Genomic DNA, 26,306 nt, shown 5'->3' with positions numbered 1-26,306 from the left:
CCTAGGGCAACCTGTTGCCAACCCCTCCACCAGATTCCTCCCTAAATATGTCCATCATACTCAGCTCCTATTTAGAGGAACAGCACAGCTGAGCAGAAATCAGCAGATGCCCCGGCCCTACTAGTAATTTCCTTACTGCTGCCAAGAAAAGAGAATCACGTAGAGTGCATACCTCAGGAAACCATGGCTAGTGCTAGGATGCCAAATTCCAACAAAGTCCAAAAGGCATAAAAGCATTTCTTCAAGGACTGCTAAGACACCCATAGCCTTCCCTAGCTATTTGAGAGATATGCCATCATTGAGGTTATTAGAAAAGCCCTATTAGAAAAGCCCAAGATTACATGGCCTTCTGAAGATGTAATACATGCAGGTGTCATTCAGTGGACCTATAGGGAGAAATTAACATTAATTCAATCCAATGAGTTTCTTTAAAGGTACTATGTAAGAGTTTCTTTTGAGGGTTCCTGTTTTCTTTTTCTCTTCCAGCTTATCAAGGCTGTAAGCCAGCTAATAGCTGATGCTGGGATTGGAGGCTCTCGTTTTCAACATTCCCTTGCAATTACCAATAATTTTGCTAACGGTGACAAGCAAATGAAAGTAAGAAATGCTTTGTGGGCTTTTGCTAAAGACAGGAATAAACTGACACAGATTCTTTTTGTAAGAAATCATAAAGGTCCCTGGGTGGTGCAAATGGTTTGTGCTCGGCTGGTAACCATAAGATTGGCGGTTCAAACCCACTCAGTAGCACTGTGGAAGAAACAGCTCTGGCAATCTGCTTCCAAAAAGGTTAAAGCGAAGAAGACCCTATGGAGCAGTTCTACTCTGTAGCACATGGGGTCTTCTAAGTCACAAATTAACACCAAAAACAAAATCAACAACAAAATATCTGAAATTCTATGTTTTGTTTATTAGCACTTTAACTGAGCACTTGTATTCAATACGTTTGCTTATTGCTAATTATTTCTAATGCTTTCTGTTAAGTAGAATTTCTAATACGTGTGGATGAGTGATATGTAACAGGAAGACTTACCATATATATGTATATATATATATATATATATAGAAATACAGTGATTTACTTATAATCCCTCTCTTTCCCAAATTCAGCTTATCTTTCTTTTAGCACTTTTTGTAGACTTCTCCTTTGTCATTAGACTGAAAAGTCCAGACTAGAACCTGGCTTCAGGAATGGCTGGACCCAGCATTCAAATATTTTCAGATCCCACCTCCCCGCTTCCACTCCTCTATTCTCACCTCTATCTCTGTTTCTCAGCTCAACTTCCCTTTGTGGTTATTGCATTTGCATGAAGCCTCTCCCCATGGAAGCCTTGGTTGCACAGTGGTTAAGGTTCTTGACTGTTAATCAAAAGGCTGGTAGTTCAGACCCACCAGCTGCCCTTTGGGAGCTCTGGGGGATCAAAAAATAGTACGGCCAGGCCAGTGTAACTTGCCATTTGTGGTGCCTGGGAATGGAATCAGACCCATTTGAATCACATGAACTAGAGTCAGGGAGGTTAGAGTCTTAAGAAAAATTAGGATGCTATTAGTGGAATAAGATGGGCTAGAAGACAAAAAGTAGTATCTACTGCAATTCTTACCTTGCTATGTGTAAAACAACAACAATCACAATACATAGAATGCATACATATAGAATGCACATATTTATTCACGATATATAGAATGCACCAAACTGCAGTCCAAGTCATAATTAATAGCATAAAAAACTTTAAGTAAATTGACATATGAATTCTAAAGAGGTAATGACCCAGGCGCTCTCTTTTCCAAAGAACAGCAATTTCCCAGCAGAAGTGAAAGACCTAACTAAACGTATAAGGACTGTTTTAATGGCCACTGCACAGATGAAGGAGCATGAAAAAGACCCTGAGATGCTGGTAGATCTCCAGTACAGCCTGGCAAACTCCTATGCCAGCACCCCTGAGCTACGGAGGACCTGGCTGGAAAGCATGGCCAAGATTCACGCGAGAAACGGAGACTTATCAGAGGTGATTTGCAAAGATTCATTCTTCCTCAGCATTGTCCTTCATATAAGGACAATCGGATTTTCATTTAGAGCATGAATTATAAAAGTTACTCTATCTTCCACTAATTCAGATGTGACCCAGTTATAAGTCACGCACATTAAATTTGCATGTAGGTTTAAGGGCACCTACTCCAAGTAACTGACATCAAATGAAGACCAGAATCAGTGTGGTGCCAACAGTAATTTTAAGACATGCAATGTAGAACTAAATGTTAAAAACCTGAGGCGATGGAAAATGGTCATAAGGGTGTGTGGAAATTAAGAGTTATATAAATTATTATTCTGTGTTTAAAACATTCTTCCCTGCAATTAAGATTGAGCAGGTGGGTGGTGGGTAAAAGAGAAAAATGGTGATGGGGGGATTGGGGAGGTATTGCTTAAGGGATACTGAGTTTCTATGATGAAAAAAATTGGAGACAGTGGTGATGGTCATACAATATGGTGAGCTTAATTAATGGTACTGAATTATACATGTAAAAATAACTGAAATGGCAAATGTTTTGTTATGTATATTTTACCAAAATAAAACTAAAAAAAAAAAAAAAATTGAATAGGGAAGGTTGCCACTCTGGTAAGTAAAGCTCAGCCGGGGTAATCAGTCCTCATTTGCAGCTTGTCTGAAGGGTAATGGAAACATAAACACTCCTAGCAGCCACATGGGGAGAGACCACTGTGTGAAGATTATAAATCAGCATGTAAGTTTTTATGTCAGTTTAAATATTGGTTGGATTTGTATCCAGCAATTCATAGCACCCAGGTGGCTTCTGGGTACCAAGTGGGAAGTTCTCCCTTCTTCTCAGAAATATGCCGCTTTGGCAAAGAGATTAATTTGTCTGGAGCTCTTCTAAACACATGTGGTGATTAGACACTCTGACATGGAAATAGAGCCAAGCAGAGGCCTGGCTTGGCTATAGTTTGGTGAGGACAAGAATGAGAAACTCCAGTTTCCTTGGAATGTCCTAAAAATGGTGGAGTTCCTCCATAAAAGTACAAAAAGCAAAAGCTGATGTTCCATTGAACCTTCTGCTAGTCAAGTTTCTAGTATGTCCTCAACACTGTCCAAGGCTTCATAGGAAATAGGAGAGAAAAATAAAATACCACCCATATTATTTAATTTGGGGATGAAGAACATACAGGCTACATTAGAAGGTCACACTCTTTAAGTGCCAAGGTGTGAGGAAAGTATTTTAAGGGCAATTGAAATTTGAAGAGGGGCCATGACTAGAAGTAGAAAATGTAAGAAGGCATCCCATTGTTACTTCTAATTTAGATCCAGATGCTAGCGATTGTAGATTTTAATAAGAAGAAAAAAGAACTATGGCTACAAACAAACAAACTTTGTAGTCTTAGTTACCAAAGAAGAAAGATAATTCTGTGGGCAAATTCTTTAGGCCAACTTATTCACCCCTCTGAAGACTATCTCAGGATTGTTAAACCAAAACCAAAACCAAAGCAATTGACATTAGTTTTATTCCTACTCATGGTGACCCCATGTGTGTCAGACTAGAACTGTGCTCCATAGGGTTTTCAATAGCTGTGATGTTGTAGAAGTAGATTGCCAGGCCTTTCCTCCAAGGTGCCTCTGGGTGGATTCAAACCACCAACTTTTCAGTTATCAGAAGAACGCTTAAACAGTTCTGCTACTAAACAAACAAAAATTTCCAAATATTCATCATTTTTTTTTTCCTGAAATATAACTGATTCTTATTTTTAATCCTATGATTCCAAAGGATCCTTCCATATATTCTGACATGGAATATTAACTCACCTTGAAAGATTAGTTCTAATTAGATAAAATTAGTGTAATGCATCGTATGCCTTTGCCTTAACACCTTGGTTTTCTGTCTTATTTCAGGCTGCTATGTGTTACATCCATATAGCTGCCCTCATCGCAGAATACCTGAAAAGAAAGGGTAAGATGATCACCTAAGGAGAAAAAGTCCAAAAATAAACACCGTGGAACCTAACTTAATTTATTTATTTTGGATTTTATTCATCTCAGTTAATATTTTAGGAAGTCACTTTTACTTTCGTAGGTATTTCTAATTATGTCATCGTGTTAAATTTTAACTCCATTGTGGTGTGATCACATTTCATGTATAGCAAGACCAACTGGACGGTTAGCGTCTTAGTTCAAAATGAGAATGCTCTGTTGGCAAATGACTTGTAGTTTAATAAGCTTGTATTAACCCAAACGTGTAGCCATGTTCTAACCTCATCTTGCACTACCATAGGTTACTGGAAAATGGAAAAGATTTGCACACCATCCATGCTCCTGGAGGATGCCCACCCCTGTGATAGCCACCCATTACTAACAACTCCCGGTGGAGGAAGTGAGTGGTCTAACCATGCTCATTGGCCCCATGTAACAGTTCTGAGGAAATCAAGTTGCTACTTAAATTTGACTCTAACCCAATCTTTTTAAGTGTATTCCTAGAAACAAAAAACTATCTCAGACCTACATGACTTACTCTGTAAAAGCCTTAAGCTCCTGCCACTCAGAAATCCTGTCCAAAATTTATGAAGTTCAGATGACTGGAAAGTTCTCTGAAAATACAACTGCATGGTAACCAATGTTCAGGATTAGGAGGTGTGACCATCTTTTGCTATCAATTCACATGCTGGTCTGCCCTTGGGATTTTAATCTGAAATTGATGTATCCTTAATATTGCAAGAGGAATCCATTTTAATTTGCAAATATAATAAAAATGCTTTTCCAAATAAAGGATATAAAAAATGGAAACATCAATATAGTACTAGAGGCGGATTACCCAATAAACAAAATAAGCATGGGCTTACTCGTGCTTACTTATTAATCTGTAGTGAACAACTTCACATTTTTTCACATCATCAAAGATTCTACTTTTAGGCATGGCTGGCATCTTACTCTCTCCCAATCCCACAGCATCTTCCTACAGATTCAAAGCCTCTTTTCAAATTTACAGCCCCTGACAGGGACAGATTACCCAGTAAGCAAGGTAAGCATGGCCTTACTTGTGCTTCTTACTACTCTGTGTGAACAGTTTCATGTGGTTTTCAGTAAATTCTCACAAGTAAGGCCGTGCATGTGGTGCAAACCATGTGAAACTATTCACACAGATTAGTAAGTAGGCACAAGGCCGTGCTTATCTAGATTATTGGATAATCTGCCTCTTTATAGTACAGTATGTAGGACAATATAATCAACATTTTCCATTTTAATTTTTAAAAAAGCATAAACTGATTTTGACAATCCAACCTATAATGGTTTATTGTATAGATTTTCTTTCATTCAAAGAATTCTATTTTTAATGTCTGATAAAAAGATTAGATAACAATAATTTCTCTTTGTAAAAAAAAAATTGGCAGTATAGTTAACATATTTGATCTCCATTCTCTTGCAAAATCTTGATCAAACCAAAAGTGTTAATGAACTTCAGCGTATTTGATGACACTATCTTAGCTTTCAAAACACAGTGGAAACTCATTTTATAACAATAGAAATAAACCCATATATGTTAAAATCAAAAAACTTACACAAAACATGAATAAACTTTAATTGCAATAATTTGGAAACATAATTGGTCACTTTTTTAAGTAAGTGCATAGTGCAGTGGATTTTTCAAATAAAACATTTGATTCAAATGACCCAAAGTGAACCATGAGACAATGAGGTCACTTGTGTGAGGACTCAGGAGAACAACATGGCTGATGCCCACTCTAAAAGCAAGGTCTTTCCTTGCCCAGTCCCACGCTATTTTGCTTTATTTTTAAAGGCAAGTCATCAAAAACATGATTGTTCTATTTAATGTGCCTTTCCTTTCCAACTACTTTCGATCATAATTGGAGACCATAAAGTTCCATAATGACTATTTCAAATTCTAACTAAAACAAAATTGAAGAAACTTGATAAAACCAGGTGTCCGTTTGAAAACTTGTGGACACTTATGCCCCAACAAGCTGTATGAACCCTTAATATTCAAAAATGGTAAAGTACCCACTTTTGAACATAAGTTTATATTGGAATATAATATGCCCATTGAGAAAGGGATGTATTTATTTAATAAACTTTAAATTAAGGAAAGTGATTATTTATGATGCATTAGTACATATTCATATCTATTGACATATATCTGAAGCTCACTGGCAAATATTTTAAGTCCTTAATGTAACTTTTTTATGGTGTTTTGAATCAGAAGAGTAAAACATTCCTTTGCTACAAAGTATACATGATAAGAATAAAAGAGACTCCAGAAAGTATAGTTACCTCAGTCATATTAATAAAAGATCATCCCCCAGCAAGAAGTATGTTGTGGCATTTCCTTTTACAGTCAATTCTCATATCTTTTAATACATGTTTAATTACTGAAGCTCTATTGTTATGAAAAAGTAGAAAAATGGAAATTTTAAAAAGATAATGTAATAATTATTATAATTTATTATGTGTTTTGGGAGTGATAATTTAGTTACATACCCAATGAGGAGGTTATTAAATAAGTATAGGAACATCCCACAAAAGTACTAGCAGTCACTTAAAAAGCCCTTGCTACATGGATGGCAAGCACTGCTCTAAGCACTGTATCAGCAAGACCTCATTTAGTGGCCAATGGTAATTCTGTGAGTTAGGTGCTATTACCACCTCCTTTTTACAGGTGAGAAAACTGACATCCAGAAAAGTAAATAACCTGCTCCAGAGCTCATGGTTACTTTGTGCTGGAGCTACAGTTCAAAGGTCCAGCCTGTGTTCCCAACAACTCATATTCCTAGTTATTCATCTCTGATCCCTCCTCTGGGAACATTACCTGTTATCAAATGCTTTCATGAATCTGTAGAGCCAGGCCTTTGTTAATCTTGGTGGCCAACATGCTGAGAAAATTTGAGAAATTTCCTGAATAAGGCTAAAGAGTGAAGATTAATGAGTATTGTGTACTGTCTATATAGTACATTGATGGTACCAGGTGTTTTCTTAAATATTATCATTTTGAACCCTTTCAACCATCACCTTGAGGTGATAGTATGTCTCTAGTTTAACAAATGAGGAAAACAGGCTCAGAGAAGTTAATTAAACTAGTACGTTGGAATGGGGTCTACCTACGAAGCCCATGTTTTGTCCATAATCTCATCCAGATCCTTACAGGAAGTATGCTACTTGAAAATGATACAAAGATTATAAAAACAGAAACACTGGCAAAGAGTGTTTATCAACAATCACAATCTAACCAGCTCACTATGTGAGATTATAATACTACTGCTTATAACATCCTGAAGAAAGGCGTTATCTAACCCAAGCAAAATTTAGCTGGAATAATAATTATGTATTTTCTTAATCCTCTCCAGGCATGTTCTCAATGGGCTGGCCAGCTTTTTTGAGCATTACACCAAATATAAAAGAAGAAGGAGCAATGAAAGAAGATTCGGGAATGCAGGATACACCATACAATGAGGTTAGATCAAAATGTATCCAGTACATAGTAACTGAGTAAAAATAGGCTTTGGATTGGGACATTAAGCTAAACAGAAAAAGAAAAAGGAAGAAAGAAAACTTATTCAGAAGTCAGAAAAAGTTACTCTACAATATGAATTAATTAGACAAATGAAAGGCAGGCTAAAATTAAGCCAAGATTAACAGATATTAGACTCCATTGACAGAGCATAATTTTCAATGAAAATTTAAACCAATCTTTACTTTGCAAAGAATTTACCCAAATGTGTTTGTATATGATCAGCTTTTCTAGAAGATGTACAACCTCTAGTCTTTGAGCAAGGTGATTAAGAGATGCTGAAATTCTGTCACAGCTTTTTGGTTTGTTTTGTTTTTATTAATGCATTCGCAAATGTAGTTGCAAATGCAATTGGACAGAAAGACTCACTAGTTTTGCAGAAAACCTTCTGGTATACAAACAGTGGCCATTTTTCTATTGGGAATTCTTTAGCAACAATTCTGGTGAAGAAAATAAAGCGCCCTTTATCGAGTAAATAAAATGTTACATGAACTATTTTTTTTTTTTTAAATCATAATATTACATAGGTAGAAAATAAGATACAGAAAGCAGATTTAGGGGTGGATTTTAATGAAGGTTTTCATATAGTTCTGCAATAATTTGGTGTGTATTACAAATAAACAGAGTAAATGCAATCACACGTATTTATTTCAACTATTTCAAATCATGCTTAAGAACCTTTTCTTAAAACATCGTGTTGAAAATATTTTCAACAATATCATCCATTTGCTTCAGAGCATAAATAATGTTATTTGATTCAACAGTAATTAAGCCATTAGTATATGTGAGGCTATGAGTCGGAATCGACTCAATGGCAATGGGAATATGTGAAACACTGAGTTAAGGGATGGGGAGACAAAGACAAATAAGGCTTAATTCCTGCTCACAAAGAGTTTAGGGTCTTGAGAAAGACAGACATTGGAGTGGGAAGTAGGTAAGCAAGAGACAGATGCCCAGTAACTATAAATCCAGGTATTGTATATGGTTGCGATTAAAAGGGGAATAATTTTTATTATTATTATTTTACATGAACAGGATTGCTATGAGTCGGAATTGACTTGAGGGCAGTGGGGTATTTTACATGGAAGTGGTTGGAATGGGGATCGATGGGACATAAGTAAAAACTCTCCAGATTCTGAGCTGGGTCCTGACATTCAACAGGATTTAAAAGGGTCAAATGGGAGAAGAAGGCTCTTACAGGTACAGCAACAACACAAGCAGGAACATGGAGGTGAGAGAGTATTCGAAGAATGGAGCCGCATGGTATGATCAAAGTGCAAAGTCAATGGCAGGGTAATGAAAAAGAAAACAGTGAATGGGAGGTTGGTGCCTGATTGTCGAGCTCCCTGAATACCACGTCGAGTGGATTGTGACTCATAGGTCAGAGTAGAGCTGCCCCATAGGGTTTCCAAGGATGTAGTCTTTATGGGAGCAGACTGCCACATCTTTCTCCCATGGATAGGCTGATGGTTTTGAACCATCAACTTTTTGGTTAGCAGTTGAGTCCTTAATCACTGTGCCACCAGGGCTCCTATCAACTTTGGGGTACTAGTTAAATGACAGTAGTGAGGGAAAGAGAAGAATCCAAGACAACGCCAAGAGCTCTTTCTGAATAAATGCTAATAACCCAAATAGGAAAAAAAAAAAAGACAGTTGCCGAGTTGATTCCGACTCATGGCAACCCCATGTGTCAGAGTAGAACAGCAGGCCATAGAGTTTTCAGTGGTTCAATGGCTGTGATCTTTTGGAAGTAGATCACCAGGCCTTTCTTCCAAGGCACCTCTGGGTGGATTGAGCTAGCAAATCTTCAATTAGTAGCCAAGTGCTTAACTCTTTGCACCACCAGGAACTCCATGACCAAGATACAGAGCACAGAAATCCCAGTAAGAAAGAACATTGACAATGCAGCAGCTTTAAAACCAGTGTCAGTTACAAGCCACAATGCTAACCATGCAAAATCTCATTTTGATTTGGGAAATTGCAGAATATCCTGGTGGAGCAGCTGTATATGTGTGTGGAGTTTCTTTGGAAGTCTGAGAGATATGAACTCATTGCTGATGTCAACAAGCCCATCATTGCTGTCTTCGAGAAGCAGAGAGACTTCAAAGTATGTTTCAAAAACACCGAGAAGTTAGTTAAAATATCCTACTTTAAACCGGTGAATTACTTACAATTTCCAAAAGTAGATACTCCCTATTTTAAAGTCAGAATCATCTTCACAAAACCTTTTAATTTATGGTTTCAGAAATTATCGGATCTCTACTATGACATTCATCGGTCCTATCTAAAAGTTGCAGAGGTGGTGAACTCAGAGAAGCGGCTGTTTGGTCGCTACTATCGTGTGGCCTTTTATGGGCAGGTAAGTTTACTAGAAGCAACGTTGGGCAGCTGGATGCTGTCTTCCATTCTTTGTGAGACAGTGGACTGGCACGTGTGTGGGTTTGGGTGTGCCTGAGTGTATCTGAGCACTAGTCTGGGTGTGATTGTTTATATGTTTGCTCCCAGGAATGTACTAAACAGGAAGACAAATGGACAGAGAAATCCCTGGGCCTTAGTACAGGTAGAGCTAAGAACAGTGGTTCCTAACTTCTTGGAGTAAGAGGACACTATCATAGCCTTATTTTCCATCATCCTCTACTTCCCAGTCCAACCAAAAATATTTACCTATAGCTTTATGTCATATATCAAAGGGAAATTCAATTGGAAGTATTTTAAGAAATTAAATTCTCCATAACAATGGCTTTCTAAGAAATCAAGAAATTGGGACTCCACCATATCAAAGGTGGGAACTTTTGACTTTACAATCGTACAATTTATTTTCTTCTATTTTCAAATTGCCACAATTTTTAGGCACAATACTATGTGGTTATTCTGTTTCCTGTGTTGCCAGTCAATGTCATCGTAAGGTTATCTTTCTGAGGTTACCACGTAAGCTACGATCAAGATCGAAAATATTAACTAGCCTTAGCATTGGCCTGAAAGTGAACCTAAACCCAGTGCCGTCGAGTCGATTCTGACTCATAGCGACCCTACAGGACAGAGTAAAACTGCCCCGCAGAGCTTCCAAGGAGTGCCTGGTGGATTCGAACTGCCGACCCTTTGGTTAGCAGTTGTAGCGCTTAACCGCTACACCACCAGGGTTTCCAAAGTGAACCTATTATAGATTAATTAGGAATGTCTTTCAGCACTGCCTTAAATGTGATAAACCCAGCAACCATTCTGTTTCTTTTCAGAAAGGTTGTAACGTTATTACATTTGAGCAGATCTGTTTCAAGCTATTACTCTTGTGGATAAGAATTCTGTTCTTTTATTTTCACAGTTGGAATGGCTCTCAGACCCCTCACTTCACTGCTTTCCCCTCATGTAAAGGCATTGTTGCACATAGCTTCCTGTTCTTCTTAGAGTCTTTTAAAGGTGAAGCTGAAGGAGTCCAATCAAGCTTGGTCATTCTATATCATTTCCATTGAACTCTTTTGAAAAACATCTTCCCTCCCTCAACAATCACCAAGGGCAGCTTTAAAAGTAACTTCTGAAGTAATAAAGATGGCTGTTCTTTACCTTGGAAAGAAAGTCACTGAACAGCACCTTACCATAAATAAGTTTATCCTACTCAGATCTTCCTCACTGCCCAGGAACATCGGGGTTGTGGAGAAAGAGAAGGCTAGTAGTGTGAGGCACAGAGATCAGGAGAGACAGTCTAGAGAAAATGCAGACATTTTTTCTGGATCCAAGGAAAAGAATCTGAACTATCTGAAGTGATAGTATGTATAAGTGAGAGAGAGAAATACAGGAATCTGCAGGACAGGAGAAAATAAACAATGTGTGAGCTAGGCAAAATATTAACAAGAAAAAAAAAATCAGAAAGAGGGCATGGGAGTTTAGGAATTCAGGGGAAAGACAGAGTTTCAAGGGAAGTGGCCATAGGCTGACTGAACAGCACCAAAGTGGCACATACTGTGTGTGTTTGGCTCACCAATGCTTGACTCGACAAATGTTCAAGCCATCTTTCCAATGAGAGTAATGAACTGTCATATGATTTCATTACCCATGGTCATGAAAGCTAGATCGCTTACCTGATGTTTTCTCCAAGTCAACATCTAAGATATAGGCTGTTAAACAGGCTGAAACAAATCACACTGCTTTCCAACTAGTTTTTAATACAGGTGTTTACTCTTTTCTTCTTTTGGTCTTGATGGTTCCAGGCTGTGGTAAGTTTTCTCTCTCTCCCTCTCTCCATTTGCATGCTCTAATAATCCTCACACAGCCCTCCATGTGGTTGTACTGAATCATAACCTTTTTGTGCAAATCAACATTTGACCCAAAGGGTGACATAATCGTGCTTCGATTCATTTTGGAGTCATTCTGCATTTCTTGAACTAAATTGGGTTTCTTCCAGTTATCAGAATTACAAAAATGTATCCTTTGTTTTTCATATGTATTATCTGTCTATGCAAAGGTAGACATAGTCTGAAGTTTACACATACAGAGATCAATATGAGTATCCCATATCTGAAATAGATAAAGAGTAGACTCAGTAGCAGAGATTGCCTGCTCATTTCAAAACAGTATGAATTGCAGTTTAATAAGAAGAGCATGCCAAAAAAACAAAACTCACTGCCATCCAGTTGATTCCGACTCATAGTGACCCTATAGGACAGAGTAGAACTGCCCCATAGGGTTTCCAAAGCTGTAAATCTTTACAGAAGCAGACTTCCACATCTTTCTCCCACAGAGCAGCTGATGGGTTCGAACCACCTACCTTTTGTTTGCAGCTGAGTGCTTTAACCACTGTATCACCAGGGCCCCTAAAAGCAAGAAAAGCATGGTAGTCAGAATTTCAGAAGTTGGAGTGGTGGCTGTCGAGGTGTAACTTCCGAGAGTCCTGAAAGGCACCTGCCCTTTTTCAAGGGAGTATCTTGGAAAGAGGGGGCACTCTATGGTGGAGAGCTCTGAGCATTCCCAGAAGTAATGGGAATAGTCAAAATGCAAGTCCCAACACAAAAGGTAGACAGTAGAATAAATCTTTAGCCAGTGCACCAGGTTAAGTCACAAGAAAGGCAGAAAGTAGTGATATAATAAATTTGAAGAGCGAGCCAAGGCAGAGAAATAAGCTGCCAGCACCGAGAGCTTTCAGACCAAGGATTTTCTTTGTGGTACTATGAACCATACCAACCTTTTTTTTTTTTAAACTTACAAAGTTGGCAACTTTATATGGTTCAATTTAACTGTTGTTGATTAAGCTGAGAAGAAAAGTTCTTTCAAGATCAAGACATTGACTATCCAGGTTCAGCTCTGAGTGTCTGCCTGGCACATACTTTTTTGTAATTCTCTGAAGTCCTTCCCAGTTCCATACCATACCGATATTTTCTACCTTCATTGATAACTTTGGGGTCCTGGCTCCTTAACTCACCTACTAAAAGAATACTTGACTACCCCTGTACTAAAGGGGCTGAGGGAGGCAATGGGAGGAGAATGGGGGGAGAGCCACTTTCAAATGACCTAACTTTGTTCTTTTTCCATATTCCTCAGTAAAGTGTGCTGATTGTATGCCTTTTTTTTTTTTAATTCTGCCAGTATTCTCAATTGTCATTTATAAAAATTGCAACCTGAACTTAAAAGGCAAAGCGTTATGTTAAGTCTGAAGACTTGAGAACAGGCCTAAACACAGTACCCTCTAAGATCAACCCCCAGCTGCTTTTGAACAAGTGGAACTAATGGAGGTTGCCTCGATAAGCAGCAAATTAGAGCTTCTATCATCATTGTTCAAATGACATTCAAATACCTGTCCCAAGACACCAAATCGGGAGTGTGAATTATGGTATTCCCCAGGAGCAAACAGCACACACCACTTCACACTGGATGATAAATATCCAATAGGCTTGCCCGTTCCACAGAACATGTACAGAATAAAGGTTCCAATGATGACGCTATTTGGTTAGCATAATCCCCACACACAGAAACAACTTCTTTTTCATGGTAGCACTTTGGGTCCCTGTAAAATGCACCTCTTAATATCCACATTAACTTCCTGCTATCCTGTTACAAAGATTATGGGAATATCATTTACAATCAGCTCTTTTCTTCCACATAGGTCTTTGAGTAAATGTTTTAGCACCCCATGGGACTAGTGTTTTTATTTTATAGTCTTGATTATGATATTTAATATTAATTGTGTCTGCCGTGAGCTAGATACTAGAAAACAAGTTGAAAAGTGCCCTTGCATTGCAGGAACTTGACAAGTGCACGTCTTGCATGACATGACATTTCTAAAGCAGCAGGTGGCATCATTGGCTACGAAAATTTTAAAAGAGCTGATTACATAAAGCATCCTCCACGGTGTCCCTGACGTACTCATTTCCACAGTAATGAAATGGCAATCGTGATCAAACATCTGCTGCACTGGTATTTAGCATGAAAGAAGCAAGGGAATACTCACTGAATATCTTCAAAGACTAGATGCCCTGGAATTAATTCAGTGAAAGGCATGGGAGACTGTTATCCTGTTCACCAAAGGATAGAGATCCATGATTCTCCATCTCAGAATCTTGATGGAAAAAGGATGGCAGGGAGGGGGTGGGAGGGAAGAAAAGGAAGGGTGCATGTTTAGTTTGCAAAACTACCACCTCCATTTTGAGATGCAATACACCCTTCTGGCTCCCTGCCTATCTGAATGTCACTATTACAGATACTTTATTATTATTATTATTTTGAAGCATCATAATTGGGTTTACATTTATATTCAACACCTACAGAAGCATCTAAGAAAGAGTCAGTAATTTGGGTTGTCAAGGTGTTGAAGTACATTTTTATCATAATGTGTTGCCTTGAAATTCTGTACTCCAGGCTTGTTAGCTCTATTAACTCAAAGTGGTTTTTTAACTAAAACAAAACCCATTGCCATCGAGTGGATTCCTACTCATAGCGACCCTATAAGACAGAGTAGAACTACCCCATAGAGTTTCCAAGGGGCGTCTGGTAGATTTGAACTGCTCACATTTTGGTTAGCAGCCTTAGTTCTTCACCACTGCACCACAGACAGAGGACGGTTGTTTAACTAGAACATGTCATTTCCAGAAGGCAACAGAAGAGGGCGTTCATTGCTTTGGAAAAGCGCATTTTAAAAAATCAAACTAGCAAGGAAAATTGCAGAAGTCACATTTCCTGCTGCCTTGAAATGCAGTCAACACATAACCTTGGGGAAGCTGCCCCTGGGTCATCAGGCCATGCCCCTGTTTACAAGTCATTTACTCCAAAGACAAAGCAGAGATTGAAGCCTTCCTTAAGACAGTGCCCTGTGACTGAGTTACTTTTGCTTCTTTGATGGTTTCCCCAGGGTAAAAGATAAGCATGAATTCCACACATTTTTAGAACTGCCAGTAGATAAAAGATCTTTCCACAGATCCGAGCAGACAGCAGATTAGATTCTTCATTCTTCTATTCCAGCTCCTTCTTACTTATTTTGCTTAATAGTCTCAATAGGTTTACATTTGTATTTGGGGGGGGGGGGAGTTCTAATCACTCTTTCTTTCTAATAAAAGATCTTCAATCAAAATACTGAGATGAGCAACTCAGGCTGTTTCCCTATTAGCCAGAATTCAAGATTGCTTTACTGACACAGTCTTTTTCTTCATCTTTGTTATCCTTATTATTCATCATCATCATCACCACCATCCCCATAGCTAACATCATCACCATCCCCGTAGCTAACATCATCAAGGACCTATTGAGGACGAGGCAGTGTCCTGAAGGACTCCCAGCAGATTTCTGAGTCTGAGCTGTCCCATCCTACAGAACAAGGAGTGGGGACAAAGTCACAGATCATGACCAAGGCCGCAGAAGCCATAGAAATGACAATGGAAACCTGACTCCTACCACTCATTTTCTGCTAAGTCTGGATTCAGAAATTTGTTAGAGGAAGAATTCACAGTGGAAATGTCTCTTTGTGTTAGTTTTTACACTGTGGTGAGGAACATATTTTCCTGAAACTTGGAGGCATTTCTCTCATTGAAATTGAAGTTGTAAATGTTGCTTTAGATAATGCCCTATGGGGATTCTGGTTGATGGCCTGAGAAGTTTTATTTCGCTGATATGTCCTTCTGTCAATTTCAGCCACTAACCTCTGACCTTGAATCAGACAAAATTCCATGAGACTGTTATTGAAATGTCCTAGCAACAGGAAGCCAAGTGGGAATGGGGTGGGACCTCACTACCCCTCAAGTCTAGATGAACGTAGGGAGCTGCTTCTCAGGTTTTCAATATGATACGTCACGTTTTAGAAGTTTGGGGTCAAGGTACTCATCATCAGTTGTGCTTGTTCTTGAGCATTTCTCAAAGAAATTGTTTATTTGCTTCTATTTTGTATTTTTTTAGGAAAAGCACCTTCATTAAAAAGCAAGGGAATGTTTTTCTGTTACACCTGGTGCTGACATACCTTTTGAAGATATATGCCCACTAAGAACTATTTCAGTCATCTGTTTATTCATTCAACAAATACAGAGTATCCTTCTAAAGATCAGGCACTGTGCAAAACGTGGGGCATGCGACATAAAACAAGACCATGACACCCCCCTGCCTTCAGAAAGCCCAAAGTCGATTATTGAGACACGCAAGGAAAAGACAATTACCTGCTTGACAAGAATGGTGATGGGGAAGGTACCTCATTCAGGATGTTCATTGGCTTCTGCAAATAGACAGCTAGAACCCACTTATGATACAAAGTATATGGTTAGTGAAGATTAAATTTACGTGGGTGAAAGTGCTTTACATTTATAGAGCACCACAGGGATGTAAGTTTTACTCATTGTTCTTAGATAGGTTGCATCATATTAAAAAAGAAAAAAACAAACAAACCTGTTGCCATCCAGTCCATTATGACACAGCGACCCTATAGGACAGAGTAGAACTGCCCCATAGAGTTTCCAAGGAGCATCTGGTGGATTTGAACTGCCGACCTTTAACCACTATGCCACCAGCGTTTCCTGCTTCATATTAAAAAAAAAAAAAAAAAAAAAACAGGGTTTCCTGCTTCATATTAAAAGAAAAAAAAACCACTGCCGTCAAGTCGGACTGCCGACCTCTTGGTTAAAAGCTGTAGCACTTAACCACTACACCACCAGGGTTTCCTGGTTCATATTAAAGAAAAAAAAAAAAAGGCTTCATATTAAAAAAAAAAAAAAAAAATTTTTTTTCATGTTAGCTATGAACAACACAGTATTGGAACATTTTATTAATGTTTCTACACAAAGTGGAGCTTTTTCAACACTCAGAAATGATAAAGAACAAAAAGTAAGCTAAATTTCTTTTTGACCTCCAGTAACTTCACCCAGATCTCAATAACTGTTTCCTTGAAGATGACCTTAGCTGTCAGAAGAAACCAGGCGTACTTAAATTCTTACCTCCTCCCTTAATTTAGCATGCTGAGGCCACATGTATTCCACAGGAAAAGTACTTCCATGTCTCTTCAGAGAGAAGGCACGATAAATGTTGCCTCACTTAGTTATCCTTTGATAATGGGAACTTCCCTTCTCCCTGCTTCAAACCAAACAAGTTGTCATTGAGTAGATTCCAACTCATAGCGACCCTATAGGACAGAGTAGAAAGAACTGTCCCATAGGGTTTCCAAGGAGTGACTGGTGGATTTGAACTGCCGACTTTTTGGTTAGCAGCCGTAGCATTTAACCACTGCACCACGAGGGCTCCATTTTAAAAACAGCCCCGTAAATTAAAGGAGACAAAAACCACTTTTTCCTATGGAATCAAAATAGTGACATGGTTACAGTTTTTAATACTTTAAGATCTAGCTTTGCAAGAATGTAAAAAGATCTCTTGGTAAATTGAATGCTGAAATTATATATACTTAAGTTACATCAGATCCCTGAAGACATAAGGATGTAAAGTTGTTTTTTAAATAGCCGTATTTGGAAGCAATAAGGTATGTACTTTCTATTATGACAATGATACTGAGCATTGTGGTTTTCTTCTAAGATGGTGTGGGATAAATAGTGGTTTACTTAGATACCTTTACATTCTTTACAGTGTTTCCCATGCTAGTTTCAAAGACTTTTACTACCTTTACATTCTTTACAGTGTTTCCCATGCTAGTTTCAAAGACTTTTAGAGTGCTTTATTAAAAATCATACTGCTCTTTGAATAATGCCAGAAATTACTCCCAACTTTGTCTTCTACCCTAGGCTACCACATGAGGGCACTCTTCCCCCAAAATATGTGCAAGCAGCATTACCCTTGATTTCCCCAAGTAGAGAAAATATGCATAAGGTATTTCATAAGATCATTTGGCCAAACTAGGGAAGGTTCTCACGAATGCCTGACTCTAATGCGATATTTTGTTTTCTTTACATCAGTCTCTTCTGATTTTGAATTTTACAGCGTGCTAAAAACAGTCAAGGGCTTGGATGGCAACCAAAACATTATGGATTTTTTTTTTAAGGGAATGGTTTTTGTTTGACTTGTGATGTGTAGTTGCATTTTTCTCATAAAATTGGTGCTTCATTATTTGTCTTCCATAGGGATTTTTTGACGAAGAGGAAGGCAAGGAGTATATTTATAAAGAGCCGAAGCTAACAGGTCTCTCTGAGATTTCCCAAAGGCTGCTGAAGCTGTATGCAGATAAATTCGGAGTAGACAATGTGAAGATCATCCAGGATTCCAACAAGGTACAGGAAAGTCAACATTCATGCAAGTGCCTAGAATCGACTTGATTCTTTAATGTTTAAACTACTTTTAATGAAATTTTAATATTTTGCCTGACTGCAAAGTAAACTACCTAAACTAGTTGGGAGTTTTGTTTTGTTTTGATTTGTTTCCTTTTTTATTGGATGGTTAGTTTGTTGATGTTGTCATTTTTTCAGAAAACAAAAGTGTTAGTATGTGTTTCTTTGAGTAATGTTTCCTAGAAACAAGTGACTAAATTCTTGACTTCTCCAGAGATTCTTTGTGTTTGAATAGCAACGAAAGCCTTAAAGTGATTGGGTTCAGTCTGAAATTGGAGGAACTAGCAAGTTGAAAGAATTTACCCAGTCAGAGAGATCTTTCTGCACTTTAAAATCATACAATTTTGGAAACCTGTCTTCTACGATAGTAGCTAAATTACCGATTACATTCTATTAACCTGTGAGCATTCTATTAACTGCCTCATGGCTCCAGAAAGCAAATGTTTACATCCTCTGATTAGGTTACTCAGAATCTTCTAATCTCTTTTATTTCATTCAACCAGTCTCTGTTAAGCATCTACTGCATGCCATACACAGAACTAGGAGCCTGGGATTACATGGAGTCTCTTCCTTAGGAGCCCTGGTGGTGCAGTGACTAAGAGCTCAGGCTGCTCAGCAACAGGTCTGCAGTTTAAATCCACCATCTGCTCCTTGAAAACCCTGTGAGGCAGTTCTACTCTGTCCTATAGGGTCACTGTGAGTAGGAATTGACTCAATGACAAAGGGTTTGGTTTTTCTGATTTCTCTTCTTCCAGAGCCTACAGTTCACATGGGGCTAAGAAGAGAAGGAAGTGTATAAAAAGCTAAGGAAATAAAGTGTAATGAAGTATCACCAGAGAGACCTTGTCCAACTAGCACAGGGGAAGCTCAGGGCAGTAGCTTTCCTGTACCCCTCATTCTTGATTAGGCAACACTTTCCAGAGGAAGTGGTATCTGGGAATTGAGGAATGAAAAGGTGTTTTCTGGAAGCAAAGGGCTTTCTGAGAAGGACCAGTATCTGCAAGGGCAGGAATAAATGAAAGAGGAAGGCATGCTTAGAGAATGGCAGAACTTTAGAACACATGTTGGATGGAAGAGTGTGACAGGAGACAGAAGTGGAAAAGCTGGTTGGTATCCAATTGTATAGGTCTCTATTTGGCCAAAAAGAAGGTCTACTTTTTCCCCCCTGTTTGCTTTTACAAAGACGGTGTTTGGAAAGGTGTAGGCATGACATTATTGGGTTTGGGTAGAAGGTGTCAGAAATGAGTTCATCATTCTTCTTCTTCTTAGCTTCAAAAGTGCAAGAACATTTTCTATCAAAGGAGACAAGAGCTAGAACCACTCTGGTGGTGGCATTCCTAAGTAGAACGTATATACAGAGTTCCTGGTGAGGTGACAAAAATACCAAAGTTGATGTCAGAAGACCTGGCGTCTCCATTCCACCATTTCATCACTGGTGATCTTGGAGAAATTATCTGACCACTCTGAACCTCCATTTCTTTTTTTTTTTTTTACTATTAAATGGAATGTATTAATTAGCATCACAAATAAGTTCATGAGCTTCCTCAAATCTCTGGAATTGGACAGGCAGTGGAATTGGATGGGTAGATGGATGTAGAGAGAGAAGAGAATTTGAAAATTCTCCAAGGTATGGCAAAAAAAGGGACTAAAAATCATCTCTTCCAGCCTTGAAGGCAATGTCTTAGCTTATTCTTGGGATCCCTAGCCTATCTTCCTTGCTGTTTCTCATATCTAACCACTAAAATAGTTAGAAAATCATTATATAGAATGAATTGTTGCAAATGAGAAAAGGAATTTGAGCGAATGAAATAAAAGTATTTGCAACCATGTGATGGACTAATCAGATAATACATTGAATAGACAAATAACCTCCCTCCTCGTTTTAAGCCCCAACCTCATGGCCCCAGTCTAGGTCTATGGCTTAATCTTAAAGGGACAAAGAGATATATTTCTACTCTCAAGAAGCTTGTATTCTGGACCAAGGTGATTAGACAGTTGTTACAGAAGAGAAAACGAAGATTCAAAAATAGGCTAACATGGGGTGCTTATGTTGCAGAGTCTCAGCTTCTTGAAGAGCTGGCTCCTATCCTACTTTTGTTATATCTGCTAGACCACAGGCCAGCCAGTTCCCTTTCTCAGGTCCCTTCCAGCCCTGAAATTATACGGTTGCCCATTTTTCTACAAAGGGCAAGGAACAGCCTCCTTGGGATGCTAGCTAAGGGAATGCAGAGTGTTCTGCCATGATTTCAGAAGTACCTCATAGCTCACCACTCTTTCTCTGCCCATAATGTGTTAACCCAGGTCAACCCCAAGGATTTGGACCCAAAATATGCCTATATCCAGGTAACCTATGTCACACCATTCTTTGAGGAAAAGGAATTAGAGGACCGGAAGACAGATTTTGAAATGCATCACAACATCAACCGCTTTGTCTTTGAGACGCCCTTTACGCTGTCAGGCAAGAAGCATGGTGGAGTGGAGGAGCAGTGCAAGCGGAGGACAGTCCTGACAAGTAGGTGCAGCTGCAGAGCGGCAGGTCTGAGCACTTCCTTCAAGGCAGGTCCCTCTATTAGGCTAGATTGGTGGAAATCAAAACATATCCAAAATGTGCTAACTTTCAAATGTGTGCCTGGAGGAGCAGATTCTCCTCTTTATGCTGTACTAGGAGTCCCTGGGTGATGCAAATGATTAAAACCCTCAGCTGCTAATTTAAAGGTTGGAGGTTTGAGTCTGCCCAAAGGAGCCTCAAAAGAAAGGCCTAACAATCTACTGCCAAGAAATCATGGCCATAGAAAAACCCATGGAACACAATTCCACTCTGACACACATGGGGTCACCTTGGGTCAGAATCAACTGGATGGCAACTGGTTTTTATTCTGTATTCAGAGTGAGACCCTTGAGAAGTCAACCAGATGGAAAGTTGTCAATAGAGTTTCTTTACCCACCTTTTCTCTTTAGATGGAAACCCTGGTGGCATAGTGGTTAAGACCTATGTCTGCTAACCAAAAGGTTGGGAGTTCAAATCCACCAGGCGCTCCTTGGAAACCCTATAGGGCCGTTCTACTCTGTCCTTTAGGGTCACTATGAGTTGGAATTGACTCGACGGCAATGAGTTTATGGGTTCCCTTTAGATCTTACCATCATCAGGGCCATCTTGTCAGTGTTTTGGGAAAGGCACTCTGAACTTTCCCCTCCTCTCTGCTCTCTCCCTGAATCTACCCTTAGTCACTTGAGAGTTAGCATCTCTCATAATTGTGTGCTTTGAAGCCAACCACTCTGGGATTCAGGCTCCTCATCTATGAAATGAACACAAACAATGATCTCTAACAACCCTTCCAGCCCTAATGAGATCTATTCTAGGAGCTAGATGTCCTTTTGTTGACTTACCAAACATTCAGCAAGTGTCTGTTAGGTTTTAGGCACCACTGTAGATGCTGGCATTTCAAATAAATAAAACATGATTCTTGCCCTCAAGGTGTCACAGTCTGGTAGGAGAAAGAGCCCAGTGAATCAAGAATTTCAGGTGAGCACAGCATGAGGATGAAATGAGAACACACAGAAGGAGCTCCTAAGGCACCCAGATGGGGAAGGAGATTCTGGAGAAAATTCTATCTAAGCCATCTTGAGAGATGAGCAGTAGTGGGCTATACCATAGACATAGGGAGAGCCATGACATCCAAACTATGAGAAACATCTGACTTCACTAAACTCATCCAGAACTTTTGTAGTAATAATTTTTTTTAAACAAAACTATTGTAAAATATACTAAAACCAAAAACAAACCCGCTGCCATCAAGTCAAATCCGACTCATACTGACCCTATAGGACAAAGTAGAACTGCCCCATAGGGTTTCCAAGGCTGTTGTGTTTACAGAGGGAGTACTGGTGGTGCAGTGATTAAAGCGCTTGGCTGCAAACCAAAAGGTCAGTAGTTCAAACCCCCCAGCCTCTCCATGGGAGAAAGATGCCCCAAAACAAACAAACAAACCAACTGCCATCAAGTCATACAGATTTACAGCCTTGGAAACCCAATGGGGCCGCTCTACTCTGTCTTACAGGGTCACTATGAGTCTGAATCGACTCAATGGGAATGGGTTTTTTTTTTTTTTGCGGGGGGGGTAACCTTTACAAAAGCAGACTGCCACATCTTTCTCCCAGGATCGGCTGGTAGATTTGAACCACCAACCTTTCAGTTAGCAGCTGAGCGCTTTAACCACTGCCCCACCAGTGCTGCCATATCTTGTTGCTGTTAGGTGCCACCAAATCGGTTCCAACTCATTGCAACCTTGTATGCAACAGAATGAAACACCGCTGGGTTCTGCCGTATCCTCACAATCATTGCTGTGTTTGGGCCCATTGTGGCAGTCACTGTGTCAGCCCATATTGTTGGGGGTCTTCCTCTTTTTTGCTGACCCTCTACCAAGCATTATATCCTTCTCTAGGGGCCGGTCCTTCCTGATAACATGTCCAGAAAACGTGAGGCAAAGTCTTGCCATCCTTGCTTCTAAGGAGCATCCTGGCTGTACTTCTTCCAAGACATGTAATGCAGTATATAGTCAACCATTCCTTTCTGTGGTTCAGGGCAGCTTTTATTTGAATGACATGTTGGTGTAAAAGCTAGAATCTTTTTAGCCTTGAGAGACTCTAAAGGTCTTAGCCCAGCCCTGACAACAAGTACATGTCAACTTGCTAAGGGGAAAGAGCATGTCCGGCTAAAGTAGCTGGGGCAAAAGCTAGGAGGTGTGAGAGAGTGTGGCACGTAGGAGAAAAAATAACTCACGAACACAGATAACACTCGGGATGGAATGGGCTACGTGCAATGGAAAGTCACGAGATCCTCTGAGAGTTGGGGAAATCCTTGACTCTTCAGTAATGCTCAACAGCTGAATTCCCTTGTGTTGCTTTCGTGCAGCGAGTCACTTGTTCCCCTACGTGAAAAAGAGGATACAAGTCATCAGCCAGTCAAGCACAGAACTGAATCCTATTGAAGTGGCCATTGATGAAATGTCCAAGAAAGTCTCCGAGCTCAATCAGCTTTGCACCATGGAAGAAGTGGACATGATCAGACTGCAGCTCAAACTCCAAGGGAGTGTCAGCGTGAAGGTGAGCCTGGCCCACACCTGGGATGCACGTGGCTAATTGAGACTTGGTAGAAAACACTCTTGGATTTTTTTTTTTTTCCTCTTAAACAAAGGCTATAAGAAACATTCTTCTGCTTGCGATACCACCAACACTTTTATCTGGATCTTTAAAAAATCTGTTGTAAATGCATGTTGATGATATCAAACACCTTTCTACATTTGCCTTTCTTAAGTTTGTTGTTGCTGTTAGCCATCACTGAGTCAGCCCCTGACTCATGGCAACCCCATGTGTTACAGAATAGAACTGCTCCAAAGAGTTTTCTTGGCTGTAATCTTTTGTGGAAGCACATTGCCAGGCCTTTCTTCTGCAGAGCCATGGGGTGGGTTTAAACCACCAGCCTTTCAGTTAGGAGCTGATTGCAAACTGCTCGTGCCACCCAGGATCTAACACAAAATTTCTTTTTCCTCAATCTTCCTACCCCATCTTCTCTGGAAAAACTCTGTTCTGTATTTCAATGAGTGAATTAATTGAAAGAAGAAACATATCATACTCGTGCGTATCTGTCATTAAGAGCCTTATAAAGCTGTTTATAAATACAGCATCAGGACGGCACCTGACCTCCTCTAACTTCACAAGGGGGCAGGAGAATCAATATCAGCAGTCCAAGGCCAATCCCTATGACACAGAAGTCAGGCACGTCTCCTCTCTCCTTCCCCTTGTGAAGTTAGAGGTGGTCAGATGCTACCCTCATGCCATTTTTAACACAGTTCAAAAACAAATCCTGAAAATATTTACTAGTTCATAAAATGGACATGAGTGTTTATTTGTCAGGTCCTGCCAGGAACCAGATGTCAACTTCCAGGAGGGACTGAGAGTAAACAATTTGCAAAAGTATGAGCAGCATTTAGGAAAGCCAACAAGGGCTGGTGCAGGGATTAGCACAACACTGCAGAGCTGTTACCAGCCCTAGACCTGAAGCTGCGAGAAGAGGGGAGGGTTAATGGAAGCTACCTGATGACAGACAGGTGTGGCTTTTGCTGAATGGCTATAAGGAGGAGGTTCTGGGGCTGAATACCTTGACCAAGTCCTGGACTAGGATGAGGCCCCCAAAACTCAATAATCAAGATAAATAATAGTTTGATACATCATTTTAAAAAATCAAACATTAACACACACACACACAAAATCGTGATGAACAAAATATTAATATTTTAAATAAAGACAGGATCACTCACATGGCCCTGCCAAGCTGTACGGGCACCTGAGGCAAAAGGAAAAATCAGTAATGCTGATCCTGATACCAACCTCCCTCTCCTCTTCCCCACCCACCTCTTGTTTGCAACCCCCATTGGCTGATCTCAGCAAAAAGCCAGCAGGCCAGGGAGCCATTCTTATAGTCTATAAAGGACAGCCTCCATGAGCACAGACCTGAGTGGAGGAGAGTGCAGAAGGTGATCTGGTGGAGCCAAGGAACACATCCAGTACCATTGCTACATTCCACAGCACTGGCAGTCCCTGTGGTCACGGGCATCTGAAGACTGCTCAAACAGTCTTAGCTTCTTTCTTCTTTTTCCTTATATATCCCAAGTCCCGAAGCCAAATTAAAATGTTTTACGCAGTGAGTGATATAGACTACTCCATGAGTGTGAGTCTACTTATTGTGTGAGCATAAAATAGACCCTGGCATTGCACATTCATTTGGCCAGTCTTATAAGTGCGTCCTTGGGCATAAATTCCTTTAAAGGAGATTGCCAAGTAGAATACTGTAGAACAGTCATCCCCAGGGCGGTACATATACCACTACCACTGTCAAATGCCTTTTATTGGTACTTACCTGTTTATTTTAATGTTATTAGAAAAAAAAAACAGCACATCACACATTTGATTTCACAGATATTAATTTAAATAAACGTATTTAAGTAAGTAAAAGTGAGTCTTTTTTCAAAGATACTATGCAAGTAACAGCTTAGTCAGTATGCAGATATGGCAAAGATGTGAAGTAGGAAAGTGACTGAAGTTTGGGAAGGATGGCAGTGAAGTTTACAGCTCACATACACCTGTAGTGGAGTCCCTGGGTGGTTCAAAGGGTTACTGAGCTCAGCTGCTAACCAAAAGGTTGTAGGTTCGAGCCTACCCAGGGCCACCTTGGAAGAAAGGTCTGGTGATTTACTTCTGAGCCATTGAAAACCTTATGAATCACAGTTCTGCTCTGACTGACACACATGTGGTCGCTATGCACTCAGAGTCTACTTGACAGCAACTGGTATTTAACCCCCTAATACATTATTGGAAACCCTGGTAGCATAGGGGTTAAAAGCTACATCTGCTAACCAAAATGTCACCAGTTCGAATCTACCATGTGCTCCTTGGAAACTTTGTGGGGCAGTTCTAGTCTGTCCTACAGGGTTGCTATGAGTCGGAATCGACTCGACAGCAGGGGGTTTGGTTTTTTGGGCTTTAGTACCTTATTGAAGGAGCCCTGGTGCTGTAGTAGTTAAGCACTCTGCTAACTGAAAGGTCGGTGGCTCGAACCCACCAGCTGTTCACAGGACAAAGCTATGGTAGTCTGCTTCCATAAAGATTATGGCCTTGGAAACACTATAGGACAGTTCTACTCTGTTCTATAGGGTCACTAGGAGCCAAAATCAACTGGATGGCAATGAGTTTAGTAGCTTATTAAGTAACAAGATGACAGCAGGCAAGACAGGCACACAAATCAATAGGCCTCAAGGTAGTGTGAGGGAAGCAATGCCACACGATTGGTGCAAACAGTTGCTACTCCTGGCTGTGGAGGCCAGAGAAGGTTCCATGGAGGAGATGGGTTCATCCTCAGCCTATACTCTTCTCCGCAACAGGTTAACGCTGGACCAATGGCCTACGCACGAGCTTTTCTTGAAGAAACCAATGCAAAGAAATACCCTGACAACCAAGTAAAGCTTTTGAAGGAAATCTTCAGGTAAGCTTTTCTTTGTT

General features: G+C 39.8%; 1 protein-coding gene across 6 annotated transcripts in view; it reads left to right on the top strand.

Moving 5' to 3' along the window:
• DOCK10 (dedicator of cytokinesis 10) overlaps positions 1 to 26,306 on the top strand; it is a 310,282-nt gene that overhangs the window by 279,534 nt on the left and 4,442 nt on the right. For all 6 annotated transcript variants that reach the window (XM_049888334.1, XM_049888333.1, XM_049888332.1 and 3 more), the window contains exons 44-54: positions 487 to 597; positions 1,788 to 2,003; positions 3,897 to 3,954; positions 4,276 to 4,374; positions 7,358 to 7,464; positions 9,506 to 9,628; positions 9,767 to 9,880; positions 18,048 to 18,194; positions 20,553 to 20,763; positions 23,164 to 23,354; positions 26,189 to 26,289. In XM_049888334.1, coding sequence (XP_049744291.1) covers positions 487 to 597; positions 1,788 to 2,003; positions 3,897 to 3,954; positions 4,276 to 4,374; positions 7,358 to 7,464; positions 9,506 to 9,628; positions 9,767 to 9,880; positions 18,048 to 18,194; positions 20,553 to 20,763; positions 23,164 to 23,354; positions 26,189 to 26,289 — 1,478 coding nt within the window. The remainder of the gene's footprint in view (positions 1 to 486; positions 598 to 1,787; positions 2,004 to 3,896; positions 3,955 to 4,275; positions 4,375 to 7,357; positions 7,465 to 9,505; positions 9,629 to 9,766; positions 9,881 to 18,047; positions 18,195 to 20,552; positions 20,764 to 23,163; positions 23,355 to 26,188; positions 26,290 to 26,306) is intronic.

This window comes from Elephas maximus, chromosome 6, assembly GCF_024166365.1.
Source record: "Elephas maximus indicus isolate mEleMax1 chromosome 6, mEleMax1 primary haplotype, whole genome shotgun sequence".
NCBI lineage: Eukaryota > Metazoa > Chordata > Mammalia > Proboscidea > Elephantidae > Elephas > Elephas maximus.
The sequence above is the reverse complement of the archived record's forward strand: the minus strand, read 5'-3'. Positions and strand labels throughout refer to the sequence as shown.